Source organism: Petromyzon marinus, chromosome 41 (genome assembly GCF_048934315.1).
Source record: "Petromyzon marinus isolate PM22_M1 ecotype Great Lakes invasive population chromosome 41, UKy_Petmar_22M1.pri1.0, whole genome shotgun sequence".
NCBI lineage: Eukaryota > Metazoa > Chordata > Hyperoartia > Petromyzontiformes > Petromyzontidae > Petromyzon > Petromyzon marinus.
Window position 1 is genome coordinate 5,744,184 of NC_133707.1, and position 19,073 is coordinate 5,763,256.

The window sequence follows — 19,073 nt, forward strand, 5'->3', positions numbered from 1 at the left end:
ACGAATCAAATTATTCTCTGTCATAGAACATTGCGAGAGGCAAATAAGCAAACCCCACAGCCAAAGAGAACCGGCTGTCCGCATAGAAATAAATAAATACGCTTAAGGTCATACACCGATGAGCCTTCTGGAATAATGCTTAACAACAGCCTTTGTTTATGCAGGCAGAGAAAGATAAAGTCGCACGCCCGTAGGTCATTGCCATCGAACAAAGACGGTCGGCGCACGGCGTACTTTCAGATGCGATTATGCGGGCGTCTGGAATGCTCTTCCTTCAGATATTGGGAAGACACTGGAGCTATGCACTTTAAAAAAATCTAGATTTAAAACTAAATTCTCGAGAACTGCTGTTTGTGTTTAGTTTGTTGTCCTTCGCCCCGCACCTCCGATTTGCACCGTTGGCTACGTACGGTGCGAGAGAAGTTCAACATACAACAGATTCCCTAAACAATTGGGAGACAACGGGAAGACTTGCGTGCGCCTCGAACAGCTATTGAAAACTGACCCGATTGAAACGATGAAATAAAGAGGTGGACCGCAAGATAGAGCGTTTGGAGTACTTCTGTAGAGGTGAACTTGACGGTGAAAAGCAATGCACCCGTGTGCTTATGGATTTTAAACAGCGTGTGCTAAGAGCCGACGCACGGCAGCCCTTCACAGACGTGGCCGTTAACAAAGTAAATGGAACAATAACGGGCAAGTGTCTTCAGCTCTAGGACACTTACCATTCAACGCAGGAGCTAAAAGCTGAAAAGACGCAGTCCCGAAATTACCCGCCGACACCACTGCCAGCGGAAAAGCCTCCGCTAGAAAGCACCCCCGAGAGAGGGCATTGGTGGCTTATTCTCTGCAAGCCAGCCAAACCTCACCACAGGTGACCTGCCGATCGACTGACTGCGATGCTGGGTGGACAGAGGCGGTGTCGGTGGTAGTGGTGGAGGGGGGGGGCTGGCTGGTGGGGGGTGGGGTGGGATCTAAGACACTTGCATTGTTTCAACTCTCTCTACGGGAGAGATCCAGCCGTGCGATCTGTGGAGTGCAAAGCCATTTGTGGCTGTGACCGTTGCACAAGGGGCAGCATCCCCGTGTTTGCTTGTAATTGTGTTGTTATCCCCGCACACAAAAATATAAAGATCCCCCCCCCCCCCCCGTATCGCCTGAATCGACTTTTGGGGCAAGTGCTGTTAGCGAGCACCTATGAAGGCCGGCACGGCACACGAGGGGGTGGGTGACCAACACCACGCCCAAGCCGCCTTTGTCTCCCTAGTGGCGATGTTTACACACCGCACGAGTTACTAATTTGAGGCTGAGTCGAGCTAGGCGAGGCCCAGGACCGGTTTAGATAACCGTCACTGGTGTTGGCCGTGTGCGGGAATCGAACTCGGGTGGCCGGGTTTGTTGCGCAGCACGTGAACTGCTACATTTGCGCACCCCGCACACACGCGCGCACAACAACAACAACAACCACCGCCAATCGCCACTAATTGGCGGCGACGTCACCACAGCGCTTGTGCCAGGCTTATGTGCACGCTAAAGTCCCGTGAAGTGTTGAACGCCCGCTGGCAGGAGGTCACGGAATAGACTCGGGTGCCATGAGTCTACTGACTGAGATGACTGGCCGATGCGCCACCTGTGCCCCTCAACTGTGCCAACACGCACACACACGCACACAGACGCACACACAGTCACCTTGGTCCGCCGGGAGTTGTGGGCTGAATCCGAGGGTTGTGAATTCCCCCGTGCTCGCCCGGCTCGCGGATTACCGATGCCTCTCAGGTGGCTTCGCAGTTAGGGGGCCGTCCATAAATGACGTCACGCACCTAGGGGTGGGTGGAGGGGTCAGACATTTGTGACGATGTGTGACGGGTGGGGGGGGGTGTGAGAAATGTGACGTCACGTAAAAATGCGCAATTTTAAATAAATATAGACAACACGTTCTAATTAAATTTCGATTTAAAGCTTCTGTGACTGCAAGTATTCATCTTCTTTGGTTCTTTCGGTAAGGTCACGTAGAATGAGAATAAGAGAATAAAATTATAAAATAACACAATGTGTTGTTTTATTTTTTTATTCTCAAATAACACAATGTGTTAATTTATTATTTTATTCTCATTCTACGTGACCTTACCGAAAGAACCAAAGAAGACATTCTACTTAATTATAGAGATAAAAAAAATGTTTTCTCCTACAACATCAGAGTGCAGCGGCACATTAAATACGCACTACAATGACAATAGTTTAAAGCGATTTGAAGCATGTTTTATTTTGGGGGGGGGGGGGGGCAGAGCTTTGTGACGTCATATTTGAGGGGGGTCTGACTTTTTGTGACGCCGTGTGACTAGGGGGGAGGGGTCAAAAATCGCCCAAAATCGCGTGACGTCATTTATGGACGGCCCCTTACCGCCCTCGTTGCCGCTGTGAGCCTTGACGATGTTTTTTAAAAAAAAAACCTATAATGGTCACTTAGAAGTGCGTCGTCTTTCCATTACACTCGTTGATGTTAGTTGCCAAGTTGCCTTAGCGCAACGGCTCGTGTTCTCGCCTGCCGACAACAATTTAAATAATTGCAAAAAAATTTGTATATAATTGTGCTGCCAAAAAGCAATTTTCTTTTAGAGTAACACCGCCGTACAGACGGCAACAGATTGTCAAACATGATGTAAATTGTTACATGTAGGTAAAGTGGTGTGCAGGGGGTGTGTGTGTGGCTGTACTGTGGCGAGCGGTAGTGTAGTGGTTAGCGCGCCGCGCTACGAACCCGGCGACCCAAGTTCGATTCCCGCTCACGGCCAACACCAGCTACGATTATAATCTGAACCGGTCCTGGGCCTCCCCTAGGTCGACTCAGCCTCAAACACTGCCGGCCTTCATAGGTGCTCGCTAACAGCTCTTGCCCCAACAGTCTGTTAAAGCTATACGGGGAATCTTTGTCTTTGTAACTGTAGCACTTTCTTTTTCCTAAAGGGGAGATTGACTGTCAGAGCGCGTTGCAACTCATCGTCGTTTGTGTGCTCGCTTGTTTAATTAGCCTGGTTATTATTTCCTCGACCTTGCCTCACTCAGATTCCACGGCGAGTGCGCACCGATTGCTCAGGCTTGTGACGACGCATCGGTCTCATTGGTCCTGATGGATCGTACGCTCGCTGTAACTTGCGTGCATGAGCGTCATTGTATGAATGATAATTCACGTGTGAAGTGCCGCAATTTTTATCCGTAGAGACCACCAATGCGCGCACCGCGCATGGAAAGCTAGGAAATAAACAGAGCCCGCAGGGTGCACGCCCCGAACTAGGTGGATGGGGTAAAGGCCAGTTTAGAGAGGTGAGTTTTCAAGGCATGACTCAACTATTTGTTGATTAGCAGAGGGCATAACGTTCCAAAGATTGGGAGCTACTCTGGCAAAAGCATGATCACCCCAGGAACAGAGCCTTGACCTTGAAGTACTAAGAAGAATGGCGACCCAGAGAACTCGGGGCCCTCGATGCAGTATAAAAATGGATATTTACGACATATTTTAAATTACTGTAAAGTTTCGCGTATCCGACCTTGGCATATCCACCCTGACCGATAATTACACGGCCCACACCCTGCGCAGTATTTGTGCATGGCGCTGTAACTGTCATTCCCCGTGGATATTCACACATGCAATCTTTTCACACGTATATATCCGCCTCTCCTGTACTTTAGTCCCCAGCGATTCGGACATGTGACGTTGAATGATATTCTTTGGGTCTTTCGGTAATAATAATCTGAGTTTCAGCAACCCGTTAATAAACCGGGCTCTCTGCAGTGTCGTGAGTTGATGGTCTTTGTCTGGTCACCGATGAATGAACACGCGAAAACATACACATCATTTATATACATTTTAATTAAATTTCATACCTCTTGTTCCATTTCCATCACGTTGACATTTTTAGTTTTAATCGACAGGATGCAAACACCGTCTTCGGGATGTGTAAAAAAAAAACGCGTGCCCCTCCTTTGTCTGGATTAAAGAGACTGTTGAGGTGATTTCAGAACTTCTTCTATGACGTCATCTTCCGGAGGTTTCTCTCTGACACGGCGCGTCGCTCTGCTGTCTCTGAGAGTTCCCGGTGGACATTTCATCTGACGTGGCACAATTCGCGCGATGGGAACAAATTCTGGTGAAACCAGAGCGCACATAGAAAGAAACCGGGAATGGAAGAGAGAAACGCTGCATGCCGAGGCCCTGTTCAGCGCAAATATGATACCGCCTTTTAGTCGACTCCATTAATTTGGCGAGCGCCTCTTTGCCGACCGGTTCGCTGTTCACCGTGGGCACCGCCAACAACAAGGTTGATCGAAAAGTTGCCTCTGTGGCGGCAATATTGTTTTATCGTTTCGGGAACGGATGCGGAAAGACGCAGGCACGAAAAAAATGTCACACATTCAAATCGCAGCCGCGATAGCGATCCCCGCAGAAATGCTGCCCATACCGGAAAGACACAATGAAAAAAAATGCTTCAAATGCAGCTTAACCGCGACGTCACTTTCATGAAATGTAAGCCACGCTCCGCTCCATATCCGAGGCATCGGCAGCAGCTGAGCCGAGTTTGATTGAGACCAGAGCACCAAGAATTCACCGTAAAGCAGTCGGGGTGATTGATGATCCGGGCACCCGCTGATTCACTCCGGTCCCTCGCTCGCACACCGACGGTCCGTCGCCTCCTCCTATCGCTACCATGGTTACTCTTACCTTCACCCGTTAATGCCTCCACCCAATGTTTGAGGGCTCGCTCTACCAGACGCTGACTGTCTCGTCCATACCACGATCGCCACCGCCCACCTCACTTCTCTATCCACTTCTTCCCGCGCACCGCTCCACTTGGCAATTCTCTTTGCATCATCTCTTTTCCCAAGATTTTTTACTTGAAGGGCCCATTAACTCTTTTACATTACTCCTTCAGCATGTACGTACGTTTCTTTAACTTCTGTCGCTCCGTACGAAGCCAACCGGGCCAATCGGAGGTGCGGTGGCGCCGTTTGTTGCTACCTAGCCGAGCATTTTGGGCCATTTGGAAAACGGCGAGACGGAAAGAAAAAACAAACTACTCCATCCTTCCTGCTGCCAATGAGGGAGTTATCGTCTATCGCGATGGGTTGGGAGCGGGGATCAATAACCGGTTTATTTTTCCCCCGACGTCTGGTTGTGTTTTGGGGATTTGCGAGGAGTTTGGGAGAGAGAGGAGGGAGAGAGAGCGAGAGATGGCAATTCTTGCCGCGGGCAGATTAATGCGGCGTGAACCAGGCGCACGGTGAAACCGCCGCCGTTCCCGTTGACGCCATCGCTTGGAAATTCCGTTCTTGGAGCGGGGCCAGGCAGATGGAGAATTTTCAGCATGTGAATCGCGGAGGCGATGCACGCAACGTACGTATGTACGTACGTTGAACTTCTTTCGCGCCGTACGTGGCCAACCGCGCCAATCGGAGATTCCGGAGGCGAGGCACTGAGCAGAACAGCCGCAGCCATGTTCAATCCTCTGCTGGTTGAAGGCTCTCCCCCCAAGCCTTCCCCACCGTCGCACACGGCCGCGCGACCCAACGGCAACAGCAGGCGACCGTCTCGCCGCGAATTGACGTTGACGCCGCCGCGGCGTTTGCGCCACGCTCGGGTGCACTCTGAGGTCACGTGGAGTGCAGAAGGCTCGCTCGCAGCAGAGCACGGGATAGACCGGAGTGTCTATCCCGCGGTAACTGACTGAGACGGCCAGCAGATGCAACAATCAACCAAGCACCTGCACGCAAGACGATTTCTTTGCCCCAATATCCATTACGGACGTAACTCTTGGGCATTTTCCACCATCCACCCCCACCCGCCCGGGCCACCGCCCCATCATTGGACTCGGCTGCCGGCCATCGTCCCTTCCAGCCACGACGTGTCCTGCCTAAGCCCCACTTACTCGTCTTAACAGCCGGTGCGATGTCACTAACCTGTGAACGCTCTCGAACGCAGAACGGCGGAGATGCGTTAAGCTCTGCGGACGGCCCCTAAAAGCTTTCCCATCTCGACGGGCCCCGCAGGAGGTTAACAAGAACGCTAAAACATGAAGGTCGTGGAGAGATAACCTGACGGTGAAAAATAAATGAGAAGTAACAACTGTCCTCCCTGCGACCTCATTGTGTCTGCCGTTTCCCTTCGGAGCTTAGTACACGGTGGAATGGTGGGAGTTGGCGAATGAGAAGCAGTGGTTAAGAGATGGTGAATCTGAGGTCTTGTGGGAGACAGGGAAAACACTTACGAATCACCACCCCCCCCCAACCCATTTGATCTTGGAACTGTCCTGTATCAATGACGTCAGCGTTGTCTAATCTTGTGGGACCGAAGTGTTGCATTGGGTGATTCCAACGTGGCCGTGTTTGCGTGGAATTAGTGGTCAGAGACGTGGAAGACATTGAGACGGTGCGGCTGAGATCCTGGATTCGAATCCAAGTTTCGGCTGCCCGTGAGTGAACGCGTTTTTTTTTAATTGAAAGTGTCGTGAAGTTGACGGTCTTAGTTTCGTCACAAATTACAGCACACCAAAGAAACTGGCATTGTAAATTGGATTGTTTTCACGAAAATTAGCAAAATTACAGCTCTGAGAATTAGAATATGAAATGGTTGGTTTGACTGGCTGTGTGTGGCAGCGCATGTGGCAGAGTGCAGTTCCCCTCGCCTGGATAAAAAAAGCCACGCTAAGGAATCTCAGAAGTAGTTCTTTGTTATCGTCTTCCGCGGTCCATTCACCAACATGTGGCGATACGCTGCTCGCAGAGTTTGAATTATTTTCATCTCGTTTGCATGATGGTGATTATATTGGAATTGGGGAAAGTAAAAAAAAAATGGAGAACATATTGGAGTGGCTTCAAGAGAGCCAGGAGGGTCATGTGGGTAACCGTTTGGAGTGGCTTCAAGAGAGCCAGGAGGGTCATGTGGGTAACCGTTATACCTTCATACTGCGGCGGGGGCGATATGCAAATGTGATCATGCGATTGAATGGAACCTCACCGATTAGTGCGGAACACCGCACGCACAGATAATAGCCACGGTGACAACGTCGCTAACTGTGCGTGAAATTAATTGATGATTTCGGAATATTTTGGTTTCCAATTTGAGCGGTTGAGTGCCTTTTTACTTGAAGCTTTTTGTTACGTATTTTTTTGGAACAAAATTACTTTAGTTGTTGTCGTTGGTCGTGTGTTCGGTAGCGCCGGTGTTTAATAGCAGTGCTCGTGGAATTTAAATGCCGACCTTGTAGGCCTCGCGAGTGCGTGCGCATGCAAAATACGGAGGCGTTGTACCGTACTCAATAAGGAGTTGACCAAACATCCGCTCAGCCAGCGCCCTCCTGAGAACTAATAAACTGCAGCCTTGAGACTGCCGGGCGTTCGTAGCTACTGCTCGTTGCCTTTAATCCAGCGCTGTCGAGGCAGCAGCGTGGGTTGGTGGATCGCCGCACAACTGTTGTGAAATTCCACTCCCCCGTGGGCGGTCGAGGAGGTGCTGTACCCTGGCTCGCCAAGAGACGGTGGTACAGCAAGTGGACTAATCGCCATCCGTTTCCATCTGTACAGAGAATAGGTGTTGCCCCATCGCACACGTGGGTGTTCTTGGGTGGCTCTGGTTTCCTTCCACGTCTGTAAACACAGATAACATCAGGAGCTCCTGGATAAATACGTAAATTATTATTACTATTAATCGTCTGTTACTCTCCCGATTTAAACAAATAACTTGTGCTCCTCTTATTATTTATTATTCGATGGCCGAGGCATGTAGGGTCAGTGGGAGGTATTGCGCAGTTGCGCAGAGGGGGATGGATTTGGGGTTGTGGTCTCATCCCGCGGTGGAGGCAGTTGTTAGAGTTCACGACCCCATCTGTACAGCCGGAGAGATTAACTGCCAAGCAAGGAGCAGCTGGTGACTATGGCCTCTGTGTGAGTGCGTGTGTGCTTGCGCGTGTGTGAGTGCGTGTGTGCTTGCGCGTGTGCGTGTGCGTGCATGTGTACACAGGTGCAAGACCTATTTACTCGATATAACACGGCAGATGCACTGGGTGAGTGGTCGTGTGGTGGGCAGTGTGCTGCGCCACAAACCCGGCCACCCGAGTTGGATACCTGGCCATGGCTAACGTCGGTGGAGTATACCTTAAACTGGTCCCTGGCCTCCCTCTGGGTCAACTTAGCCTTAAATGAGTGCCTGGTTCCACGTGTAAACATCAGCACTGCAGAGACAAAGGCGGCCGGGGCATGTTGCCGGACACACCGCCCCCATCTTATTAACGTATTGCTTTACAGCACTTGCCCCAACAGTCTGTTGAGGTTATACGGGGGTCTTTGTCTCTGTGTATACACAGGTGCAAGATCTATTGCTCGTAACACAAGACCAGATAGAGGAACTGACCAGCACCAATGCCCTGGAGATATGTCGGTGTCAAAAACTGGTTTTATTAGGTTTTGTGTTCGCTGCAGGGGTAAGAGGGTTTTATGGTAGCTTGGCATATGTATATACCATGTGTGTGTATGTACAGCTGTGCGCGAGAGCGGGTGGTTGAGTGTCCAGTGAATGTGGCACAGTGAAAGCCTTGTGGTGTAGTACAACTCCTCTTATGGGCATCGATGTTGGGGGTTTTATTGTCGTCATCATCATTGTGCATTATCAGTCTACTGCTGGGTGAAGGCCTCCCCAAACCAATGCCATCTGTCATGGTCCAATCCTTTATTTTAAATGTAAATCTACAAAGGCAAAGTAGCCCCTACCGAAAACTATAAACTGTTTTTTTTTATTTTACCAGGCAAAGTCCACTGAGCTATATGGCTCTCTTTTTCAGAGGCGACAAATACACATGGTATATACATATGCCAAGAGAAGCGATAAATTATAGCTCAACGAAGTGGCTTATCGTGTGGGAATTTATAGCAGCCAAATATTCTAAACGCAAGTTTCTAAATGTGGAGGGAAAAATCGGAGGACCCGGAGAAAAATCCACTCCACCTTGGTGAAAGACACGCAAACTCCATATATAGAGCAAGCGTCAGGGTCAGGATCGAACCCACAACCTCCTGTATACTAGGCGAGGTAGTTAACATCTCACCACTTGGCAATGCTAATTTCTATTACTGGCCCCGAATCAGTGGCGTAAATTCCACATTCCCATGTCAGAGGCTGTAAAAATCCGAGCAACTGTCGGCGCGCTTTTACATCTTCATATCGGCTTCATTGTTACGCTATAAATACAACCGCCTGTATATTCAGACAGCCCCGGTCTATTGGGGCTGCGGTTGTCCACAGGGGCCGGGTTCTGGCGTTCCCCAGCTCATCGCTCCAAACGGCGGCGCTTCGCGATCGATCGGCGTGACCCCCCCCCCGCCTCCGCCTCCACCCCCCGTCGCGTCCAAGCGCGGCTGTCGTGCCGCTCGCGTCTTTTTCCGAATTTGTTTCCGCGACGAAAAATAAGAGGGCAGCAGCAGCAGGAGCAGCAGCAGCTCCGGTGCGAAAACTAACTGGAGGAAAATTGCAACGGCAAAAAAAAAATCTTCATGCAAAATGGCAGTTGCTAATTCGCGCCTATATGGTTTACATAGTTGCGTATACCGTACGCGTATACGGGGGAAAGCGTTTCTTTCACCACACCGGTCAGAATCTTTATTTAGTCTGTAGGAGGAATCTGATGAGCTATGAAGCTCTTTTTCACAGATTTCCAGTAGGGGCCGAGGCCAGCAAGTTACAACAATAAAAATACAAAAGAAACCCACCACAGGTGTGCAAAATATTTTTTTTATTATTTTATTGTTTCCCTTCTACGTAACTTTACCGAAAGAAGCAAGAATATAGAGAAAAGGTAAGCAAGTCAGTAAAATATATATGTACGTTTAAAGAAAAGATACGAGTACAATTTGCTCGAGTACATAAATTCCTGCCGATGTTGCAACATTAAAATGCAAGCTGGAGCAGGCAGCAAACCAGCAACAGTCTGGGGTGAAGGTTTGTTCACAGTGCCTACAGATTGTTGTTTTGGCCACGGATATATGAATCTTATGGCGGGACCCCGGGGTCCCATAAGCCCCCCCGGCTCTCGCATAAACATTATAATGTACATCATTAGACCTCCTTTGTCAGTACCAAAATATAATAGGGTTTTCCCCTTTTTCCTGGCAACAAAACTGAAACCTTTTTACAAGGATTTATGTCTGCATTAACCACAATACCTGCAGTGAAAATGCAAACAAAAAACATACTATGATAATATATGGGTCGAGGCTCAAAAGAAAGCCGTCCCTTGGTGTGGACCAATCATTTTCAAGGACAATGCATATATTATCATAGTATGTTTTTTGTTTGCACTTTCACTGCAGGTATTGTGGTTAATGCAGACATGAATCCTTGTAAAAAGGTTTCAGTTTTGTTGCCAGAAAAAAGGGGAAAACCTTATTATATTATAATGTAAACAAATACTTTGATCTTATTCACCAATGGGTTTGAAGGATGGTGGCAAGTATGCCTTTAAAACTGAAAAATGTACACCCCTCTGTCAATCATCGTGTTACTCAGTGGGGATTTGTGAACACACTTTGTAAACAGTACATAAAATTGTGCGTGTTTTCAATGCGCTGTTCATATTGTAACAAGCGTTTATACCAATGTTACTCTACAGAGTAGTGTGTCGCCGCTCCTCTTATCCGCATTGATACGGGCGGTATGTGGGGACTGTGGCTTAACCGCAAAGATAAACCTATCTGCACAGATGCATACGGACAAGAGAAATATTATCAAACGCGAGGAATAAACGGTGCGACGCATCTCATCTGTTAAATATCTGCAGGTAATGGGATTGTCATCGATTGATCCTGGCTGCAGACATTATTGGTAGGTCTCCAATTTGATGACAGCAGTTTCACTGTATTATGCATACCGCTATGCCAAATGAAGGACTTAAGTCGTCGTGTGTAGGCAGTTTGAGCAGCTATGGATGAGACTTATGATCCTGCCCATACCCGAGCAGTGGAGTGCATTCGCTTGTTCAGCTCTTGTGCGCATTAGTCCTCGCTGCTGCTGCTGCGCTTGGGCACGACGTGACATAACAGAACGATCCGCTCCAGGTGGGTTGCGGCGTTTATTTGTGTGGTGGGACGGTGTCGCCAAAAATAAATGAATTGATTACCATTTTGATTTCCGTTTATTCGGGACCCCGGCGTCCCACCGTAAGGTCCATATGATGATTTTTCCCCCCCCCCCCCCCCCTAACTTTTGAATGTACAGTAAAAGCTCGTTATTTCGGTATTTGACCATTCGTGCTTGGGGATTATTCGGCGCGGCTGCGCTTTCAGCAAACATACGGTGTATTAGTAATACGCCACGAGCCGAATTGCCGTACGGAATGGTCCATTTTTGGCATAAGCGTGGATCGGCTCTGCGCGCCACGACCAAAACAACGACTCGGTTTGGTGGGGGCGCGCCTGGTCAGCTGTTGTGCAGACCCCGTCGCTTCGGACTTGACGTCGTTTGTTCACGCCGTGTAAAGCTGACCCTCTCAGACATGTCGTCTACACACCTACGTGAAATCCAAAGTTTTGGATAGAATTGATGAAGGTTTGTCAATGCGTACGGCGCGTGAAGAGTTTGGAAAGCAAATTTGGAAGAAAAGAAACTCCTTGAAAAAAGTTTTTTTTTTATATTTGAAAGGCAACGCTTTTTATTAACAACTTCGTTTAACTCGCGGTCGAGAAGTACGTCAATGATGCGGCGACTGCTGCCACATCAACGCTTACTTGAATTAATTGATTACTTCCGTAACTTGTTCGCACGGAGCAGGCGATTCGAGAGTTTAGGAACCGCGGCGTTTTTTACCTACACAAATATATAAATAATAAGGCGTTCATACAAAATGTGAATTGCTTTAAAGTAGCGAATGAATTGAATAATTGATGCCGATTTTGGTACAGGCATGCATCGTCACCGGATCTGAGTACGTGTGCACAATTTGGAATTGATTGGACAATAGGAAGTAGGCTAAATTTTGATTACAACATTTGACCACGACACAGGAATCAAGTAAAACCGTTGAAAAAAATGTATTTGGGAAGGCGGCACGGGGGAGTAACATTGTACATAATTCGGAATTTTTTTTTTTACAATGCGGCAATGAAGCGAATAGAAATCTGCGCAAAAGCAATTGTGTCGCGTGATAAATCTATTGTCACGGGGACTGATAGCGCCGGGTGATTCAACACGCCTGCCCAGCTCGGATTCGAAACATGATGTACATTTACGTGCTCTGTAAAACGTTCCAACGCGCTTCCCTATGTTTCAATATGAGACTTTAGATTTCAGTCCTCTGCGACAATTACGCCGTTTGTATGTCACTGTCATGTGAAGAAAAAAAAGCAGTTATTAATTCCATTTTACATGCCGTACGCGAGTTCCTCTCACCCGTCTCATTCTTTCATCTTTATTTTGGATTGCTCACTAGATTCACATTGTACATGGCTCTGGTTGGTTATTAGTCATGTTCACGAAATGTCCCTGTAAACCCTCCCTTCCCATGTCACGTGCCGGCTACCATCGTACCAGCTGCTCTATGCAGCCCCTGTAAAAACCCTCCCTTCCCATGTTACCTGCTCGCCCCTTTGGCCGGGTCGCTATGGAATTGGCCTTACCCGAAATAAACTGACTCGCCGACTGACACGCTTCGTAATCAGTTTCCTTTTGGGTTAGACCGCGTAGGTTTTTTTCTTTGCCCTAACCCTCCACCACCGGACGAAGGCCATCAAATCAAGCCTGCATGTAAAATCGACTCGCATGCGTTGGGGATCCACGTGAGTCACATGGAGTGTTTGTCACGGGGCATTTTCTAGTACGAGCATACCCGACCCTCGCCGTCGCGTACACAATTACGCGCACAAGTGCGGTGTAGGATAATCCCAAATTGACGACTGTACCGTTGAGTCACTGCACTTAATCCGCACACGTGTACTGCGTCGTTCCACTGCAAGTTTAATCGCACGCCGAGCGTCATTTCTCCACTCGCGGCGCTGGCGTCATTGACGGAGGAGATTTTGTCCAGGAGCACGAAAGGAAGTCGCGCACAAATGCCCGGCAAGCCGTTTGAGGGTGAACCGAAATTAATAGTCGGGTTCTCGGGATACCAACGTACATTTCGCTGCGATATAATTTCAGGAGGACCGCGTGTCCAGCTTTGGGCAGTGGTGGCTGCGGACGCCTGTAGTGCAGCACTGTGGGGGCAAGCGTTGGTGGATCACACGGCAGTCAATGTTAAACAAACGCCAAACAAATGTAATACGTCAACGGAACGAATGGCACGGTGCGGACCTGCCTTTGCCTTTCGTGCATTCTGGAAAGGGTGAAGCGGAAGAAGAAAAGACGACACTCGTGTGAAATATTGCACCGAGATTTTTATGACTGACTATGAGGGGGGGGTTGGGGGCGGTGGGGGGTGCCTACCCCCCTGCCCCCCCCCCCCATGCCCCCGCTTCCCGCGCCCCCCGTTGCAGACAGTACAGGACCGATTGTCGCATGGCTACGGAATAGCAATCCCGGACCGGCGCGCCACAAATTGGAAGCGGCGGCGGCGGCGGCGGCGGCGGACTGAACGCACGGCGAGATATCGCTAATTGGAAGCTGCCGCGCCGTGGACGCTGCGCGCCGGCGGCGGCTGACAGACGGCCGCGCCCGACTCCGTTTTGCCCGCTCGGCTGCTCCCCGCAGGTTGTCGCCCCGCCAGTCTCCCGTGGCCAAAAGGCCGACGGCCACGCGCCTTGGTTCTCTCTCCCGTGCCCGGCGCGCTCCGCTAGCGGAGCGCTCCGCTAGCGGCGCGCCATATCGAGGTCGGATCAGTCGGGAAGCGCGCCTGCCCCGATCCGCGACCGTCCTGTCTCGCCGAGGAGTGTGGGACCCCCGTTTGAAGCCGGCCGATGGGTCCCTGCGGGTCCACGGTGCTCCTACTGCCGCTGCCCGTGGTAGCGCGCTAGCCGGCGTCGGTTTCGCCAGAATCGGTATCGGAATATTTATAGTGGAGGAATCCCCCAATGAGGCTATGAGGCGCTTTGTCACACACGTCCAGTATTTCACAGATGCAACGTCGCGACGGATTTGTAACATTCTCACCTGCCCCGACTGGACACCTGTGAAAAAGAGCTTTACAGCTCATCGGATTCCTCCAGTCGAAATGAAAGATTCCAGAGACGTTCCAGTACCAGGCTCTCCGACCCGAAGACCTGGACCCAGTTGCCGGTGGCAGATGTTCGGGATCCACCCTCGAGTCCGAGCCGGCGTTGAAACGGACTGAAAGCAGTGCCGTCATTCCGGCGAGCTCGGACTCGCGAGGGTGCGCCGTGACGAAGCGTTCAGACTTTAAAGCTGCGGCCGATTTTCAGCAGGATACCCGGCCGCGATATAATCCCGCGTGACTTGCCCCGCCAACCCACGCCACCTCGTTTCATCCCCCGCCCCTCGCACGACAACAGGCAATTAAGTGTGCGTGTGTGTGTGCGCGCGCACGCTCGCAAGCATGCGTGCTTGCTTTTTACCCGGCGTGGTGTTGGGGTTCGAAGGGGCATGGGACACACATCATTCAACCTGGCCACCACCCCGCAAGCATCAAAGCAGCGTGAAACAACACGAAGTCAATTGAAACAGAACAGAAATCGCGGGTGTTTTTTTGGTCGAGGTGTACGTGTGTGTCTGCGTGCATTATCAGCGGGGAGCGGTGGCGCAGTGGTTAGCTACGAACCCGGCGACCCAAGTTCCAATTCCGGCTCACGGCCACCAAGACCAGTGACGATTATCTGAACCGGTCCTGGGTCTCCTCTAGGTCGACTCAGCCTTAAACGAGTGCCTGGTGCGATGCGTGAACATCGCCACTCGAGAGACAAAGGTGGCCGGGCGTGGTGCTGGCCACCCAGCCACTCGCGTGCCATATCGGCCTTCATAGGTGCTCGCTAACAGCACTTTTCCCCGAAGATTACTATTGAAAGCGTAGTGGGTTGGCACGTTGTGCTATTAACCTAGCGACCCGAGGTAACTGGACCTGGCCATCGCCTAGGTCGACTCAGCCTTAAGTAAGTGCCTGGAGTGGTGCGTAATCGTAGGAACTGGGGAGATGAGGGTGGCCGGGCTCGGTCCTGACCACATGACCCCCCCCTCATTGGTGCACCGTGTCAGCCGTCATAGGTGCTCGCTAACAGAACTTGCCCCAAATGCCTGTGCAGGCTACACGGGGGATCTCTGCGCGCGTGCGTGCGTGCGGGCGCGTGTATTTATTTTCATCAGGTTTATTACGTTCCGTCTTGGAAAGATGACCCGTCTCTTCTCACAGCTGACAATCTCCCCGGTGAGCGTGGATTGCGACGCTTTTTTAAAAGCCATGGACTTTTTGTGCGACAAATGATGAGGGAGCTCGCCCTAACGGTGGGGGGCGGGGGGGGGGGCGCCCGGGCCGACGCTGATTTGAGGCGTGCGGTGGAACTTAGCCATTCCGACTCTTCTCCCGCGGGCCTGCATGCTAACGCCACACTTTGCCTAAAAATGTAATTACGACGTCGTTGATTGCGGTTGTCACGCCCCGTGCGCACTTTCTCCAGCCAGCAAAGTCATTCTTCTTTCAGCTGCCTCGCGGTGCTTTTGGGGACTGCGCAGTGATCCGAGCATTATTGATTGTGATTATCGAAGCAAACATCGTCGTTGTTGGGGGGGGGAGGGGGGGGGGTTTCCCCAATTTCGTCTTTTTTGTTGTTGTTGTTATTCGGGGAATGTGGAATTTCCACCACTCGTGGGCGGCAGCTCGGGAGGGCGGCCACCGCCTCGGCGCTCATTTGAGCGGGGAATCGCTTTGAGAGCGAAAAACGGGCAATCGAAACGTCGCCTACGTCGTGTTGTTTTCCTGTCGGGCCGCCGCCGCTGTTGACGAGCGAGTCGGTTTAGAAAGGGAAGCGAAATAAAAAATGTCACGCTGTGCTCGTGCGCCGTCGCCACCGCAGGAATTCCGGATTGTCGAGCCGCTGTGCCCAGAGGATTCGTTGGATGACACCGTTCATTGTGCGAAAATAATGGGGCTTTTCCCTCCGATTTTTGTTTTTTTCTCTCTCCAAAGTCTCTGACCCGGAAACATACGACCCTGGCTGACAGCCTAGGATTTCATGTTCTCTGGCTTCCTATGTAGTTAAAAAAAAAAATATATATTTTATCCGAGTGTTACAGACTTTTAAAGTAAGTGCTTTAAGTGGCTATTAAGGTTGGCGTGCCACACAAGGTGGGTGGCGTTGCCAGCGTCACGCCGTGACCTCTTTGATCTCTCAGTGCTTGCGTTGCACTCATTTCAGGCTGAGTCAACCTAGGCGTGGCTCAGGCCAGGTTAATTTACCAAACGTCACCGGCGCTTGCTGCGTTAGCGCTTGGGTGCACCTGCGGTACGGTACATTTGATGTGTGTGTGTGTGTGCGTCGCTGTTGTGTACTACAAATGTTCAGCTCTTAATAAATCATCACTCCATTAGCGAATTTCACGTTGCTAAAATCTTAAAACCCGCTCGTTAAACTTAATCTGTGTCTATTAAACGGCGAACGTTCCACGGTTACGCCTCTTTGCCCACTGTCGCGCAGGCTCCTGCTGCGGAAGACGCGACGCAGCGATGGCAGACCCGTGCCCGTCGACCCCGAGCTTACGCGGCGCCTAAATTGATTCCGCTCGGACCATGAGCCGCGACAAACCCTCGCTCGTGTCGAGGCTCCCCAAGTTCGGCTACGGAGGCGCCGCCAAGTCCCGAGGACCTGACGACGCCGCCGCCGCCAGCGATGACGGAGACGAGAAGAGGTCGAGGCCCTCGCTCGCCTCCGCCTTTGGCTTCCGCGGCAAGAAGAACGACGTCGCGAGGAGGCCGACGGCCGGCATTGCCGCTGCCGGCGAAGCGGAGCGGAGAGAGGCCGAGCCGGCGCCGCGGGCGGCTCCCGACGCGGACGCCGCCAACGGAGGCCCCGGCTCGGACGATCGCGGCGCCGCCCGGCCGCCGCCCGTCCGCTCCCCGCCAAAGCCGCGGGTCGCCCGGCAGGCGTTCGGCTTCGCCGGGCCGGCGCGGACGACGAGGGCCCCGGTGAGGTCGGTCGCGGAAGAGCTGCGGGAGGCGTCGGAGGACCGGCACCGAGCGCGCTCCAGCAGCGACTGCGAGCGGCGCGGCGCGGGCGACCCCGGCGAGTGCCGCAGTCGAACCGAGAGCATCAAGTCGGAGGCCGGCAGCTCGAGCAGCCTGGGTGACGACGGCTTCCCGCCCGAGACGGCGCTCACGCGGGCGCAGAGCTTCTCGCACGCGCTCGCGTCGCCCGCGGCGCCCGCGTCGACCGCCTCGGGGCAGCTCCAGCCCCTCGCCGGTCGGCTCCAGCGGTCCAAGTCCATGTCGAAGGCGCTGCAGGCGCAGCCGGGGCACGGCGGCGCGGCCTCGCGCCACCGCTTCGGCCGGCCGAACAACGCTTCGCAGCCGAACCTCGCGCAGGCCGGCCGGACGAGGCCCAGGGGCGCCGTCGCCGCGCGACCCCCCGGCCCGCTCAGGGGCCCCGCGAGGAGCTCGCCGGCGGATGCGGACGAGGCGTCGGCCGTCGCGAGCTTCATCCCATCGTCGGCGCTGAGGAAGCCGAGGTTGCCCGGGTTCGCCGCGCCCGGCGCCAACGGCAGGGCCGCGGCCGGGCGAGGAGGCCCACTTGCCGCGAAGCCGGCGAGCCCGAAACCCAGCGGGGCTCCGGGAGCCGGGATCGGCGCTCGCGCGGAGCCGCACGCGGGAGGTCGAGGCGGGGGTCCGAACGACGTCACTGCTGCCGATGGGGGAGGTGCGGAAGTGCAGGTGGACTCGGAGAGCCCCCCCGAGGAGGCCGACAGGAGCGAAACTGCGTCGCTGCGGGACAGCGAGTCGAGTGAGTGCCCGCGTATAACGTGCATATATGTAAATATGCATGTACAGTAAAACCTTGGATTGCGGGGTAACTTTGTCTGCGAGTGTTTTGCAAGACGAGCTGAATTTTTTAATAAATATTAATTTGATAAACGAGCGAGGGTCTTGCAATACGAGTAGTGTACGTATACGCTTTGTCTGCCGAGCGTCACGTGATCACAACTGATATACGAGTGCTTTGATATACGAGTGCTTTGGATTACAAACACGTTTCCGGAACGAATTATGCTCGCAATCCAAGGTTTTACTGTACTGCTTTAAGTTGTGTGTATTGTATGTTGAACTTCTTCTGCACCGTACGTAGCCAACCCTGCTAATCGGAGGCGCGGGGGAAGGACAAACAACGAAACACAAAAAGGAGTTCTTAAAAACATTAAAAGTGCATTACTCCCAGTGACTTTCTAATATTGAAAGGATGAGTCTTCCAGACGGCCGCGGCAAGCGCATCCGAAAGCGCATCTTTACGATAGTTAATGTGACCCCATATTACGGACATTGATGGATGGACAGACGGACAGAGCTAATGCATTGACGGTTTTCAGGCAGAATTCTAAATCGTCACAAATGACCCGTGTGAAATGAGCGCCGCACCGCGCAGGAATCCCGCGCTACGTTGCGCCCGACCCCGCACCTCCGACTAGCGCAGTTGGCTGCGTATGGTGTGCGAAAGAAGTTTGACGTGCACACAAACGTACGCACGTACACACGCGGCCCGACCTCGCACCGCGCGCGTGCCTTTAGTTAACCGCGAGGCTCACCGCGCCTTCTCCTGCGTGCCCGGCTGCAGGCGAGACCATCGCTCCGCTCCACGGGGCCCACGGCGCCGTTTGCCACGACACGGTTCTCGACCCCGCCGAGGTCACCGGCTCGGACGGCGGCGACGGCGGCGGTGACGACGGCGATGGCGGTGACGCGGACGACCCGGTGGATCGGAGCGACGCCGATCCGGCAGGAGACGGGGAAGAGCCGATAGGGAGGGGGGAGACGGACGGGAGTGGCGGTTCCGTGGACAGGAACAGTCCGGTAAGGCTGCTGTCCGGCTGGATTCAATGATTGCCCTCCCCCTCCCAGCAGGGGGCGATCTTTGCTGCGCGTAATACCGATTGAAGCAATTGGCAGGTG

The 19,073-nt window shown here is 52.4% G+C and overlaps 1 protein-coding gene across 5 annotated transcripts in view; it reads left to right on the plus strand.

Annotated features, from left to right (window-relative positions):
- LOC116951005 (uncharacterized) overlaps positions 1-19,073 on the plus strand; it is a 376,180-nt gene that overhangs the window by 17,798 nt on the left and 339,309 nt on the right. For all 5 annotated transcript variants that reach the window (XM_076073279.1, XM_076073278.1, XM_076073280.1 and 2 more), the window contains exons 2-3: positions 16,615-17,913; positions 18,739-18,974. In XM_076073279.1, the coding sequence (XP_075929394.1) occupies positions 16,707-17,913; positions 18,739-18,974 (1,443 nt within the window). In that variant the 5' untranslated portion in view covers positions 16,615-16,706. The remainder of the gene's footprint in view (positions 1-16,614; positions 17,914-18,738; positions 18,975-19,073) is intronic.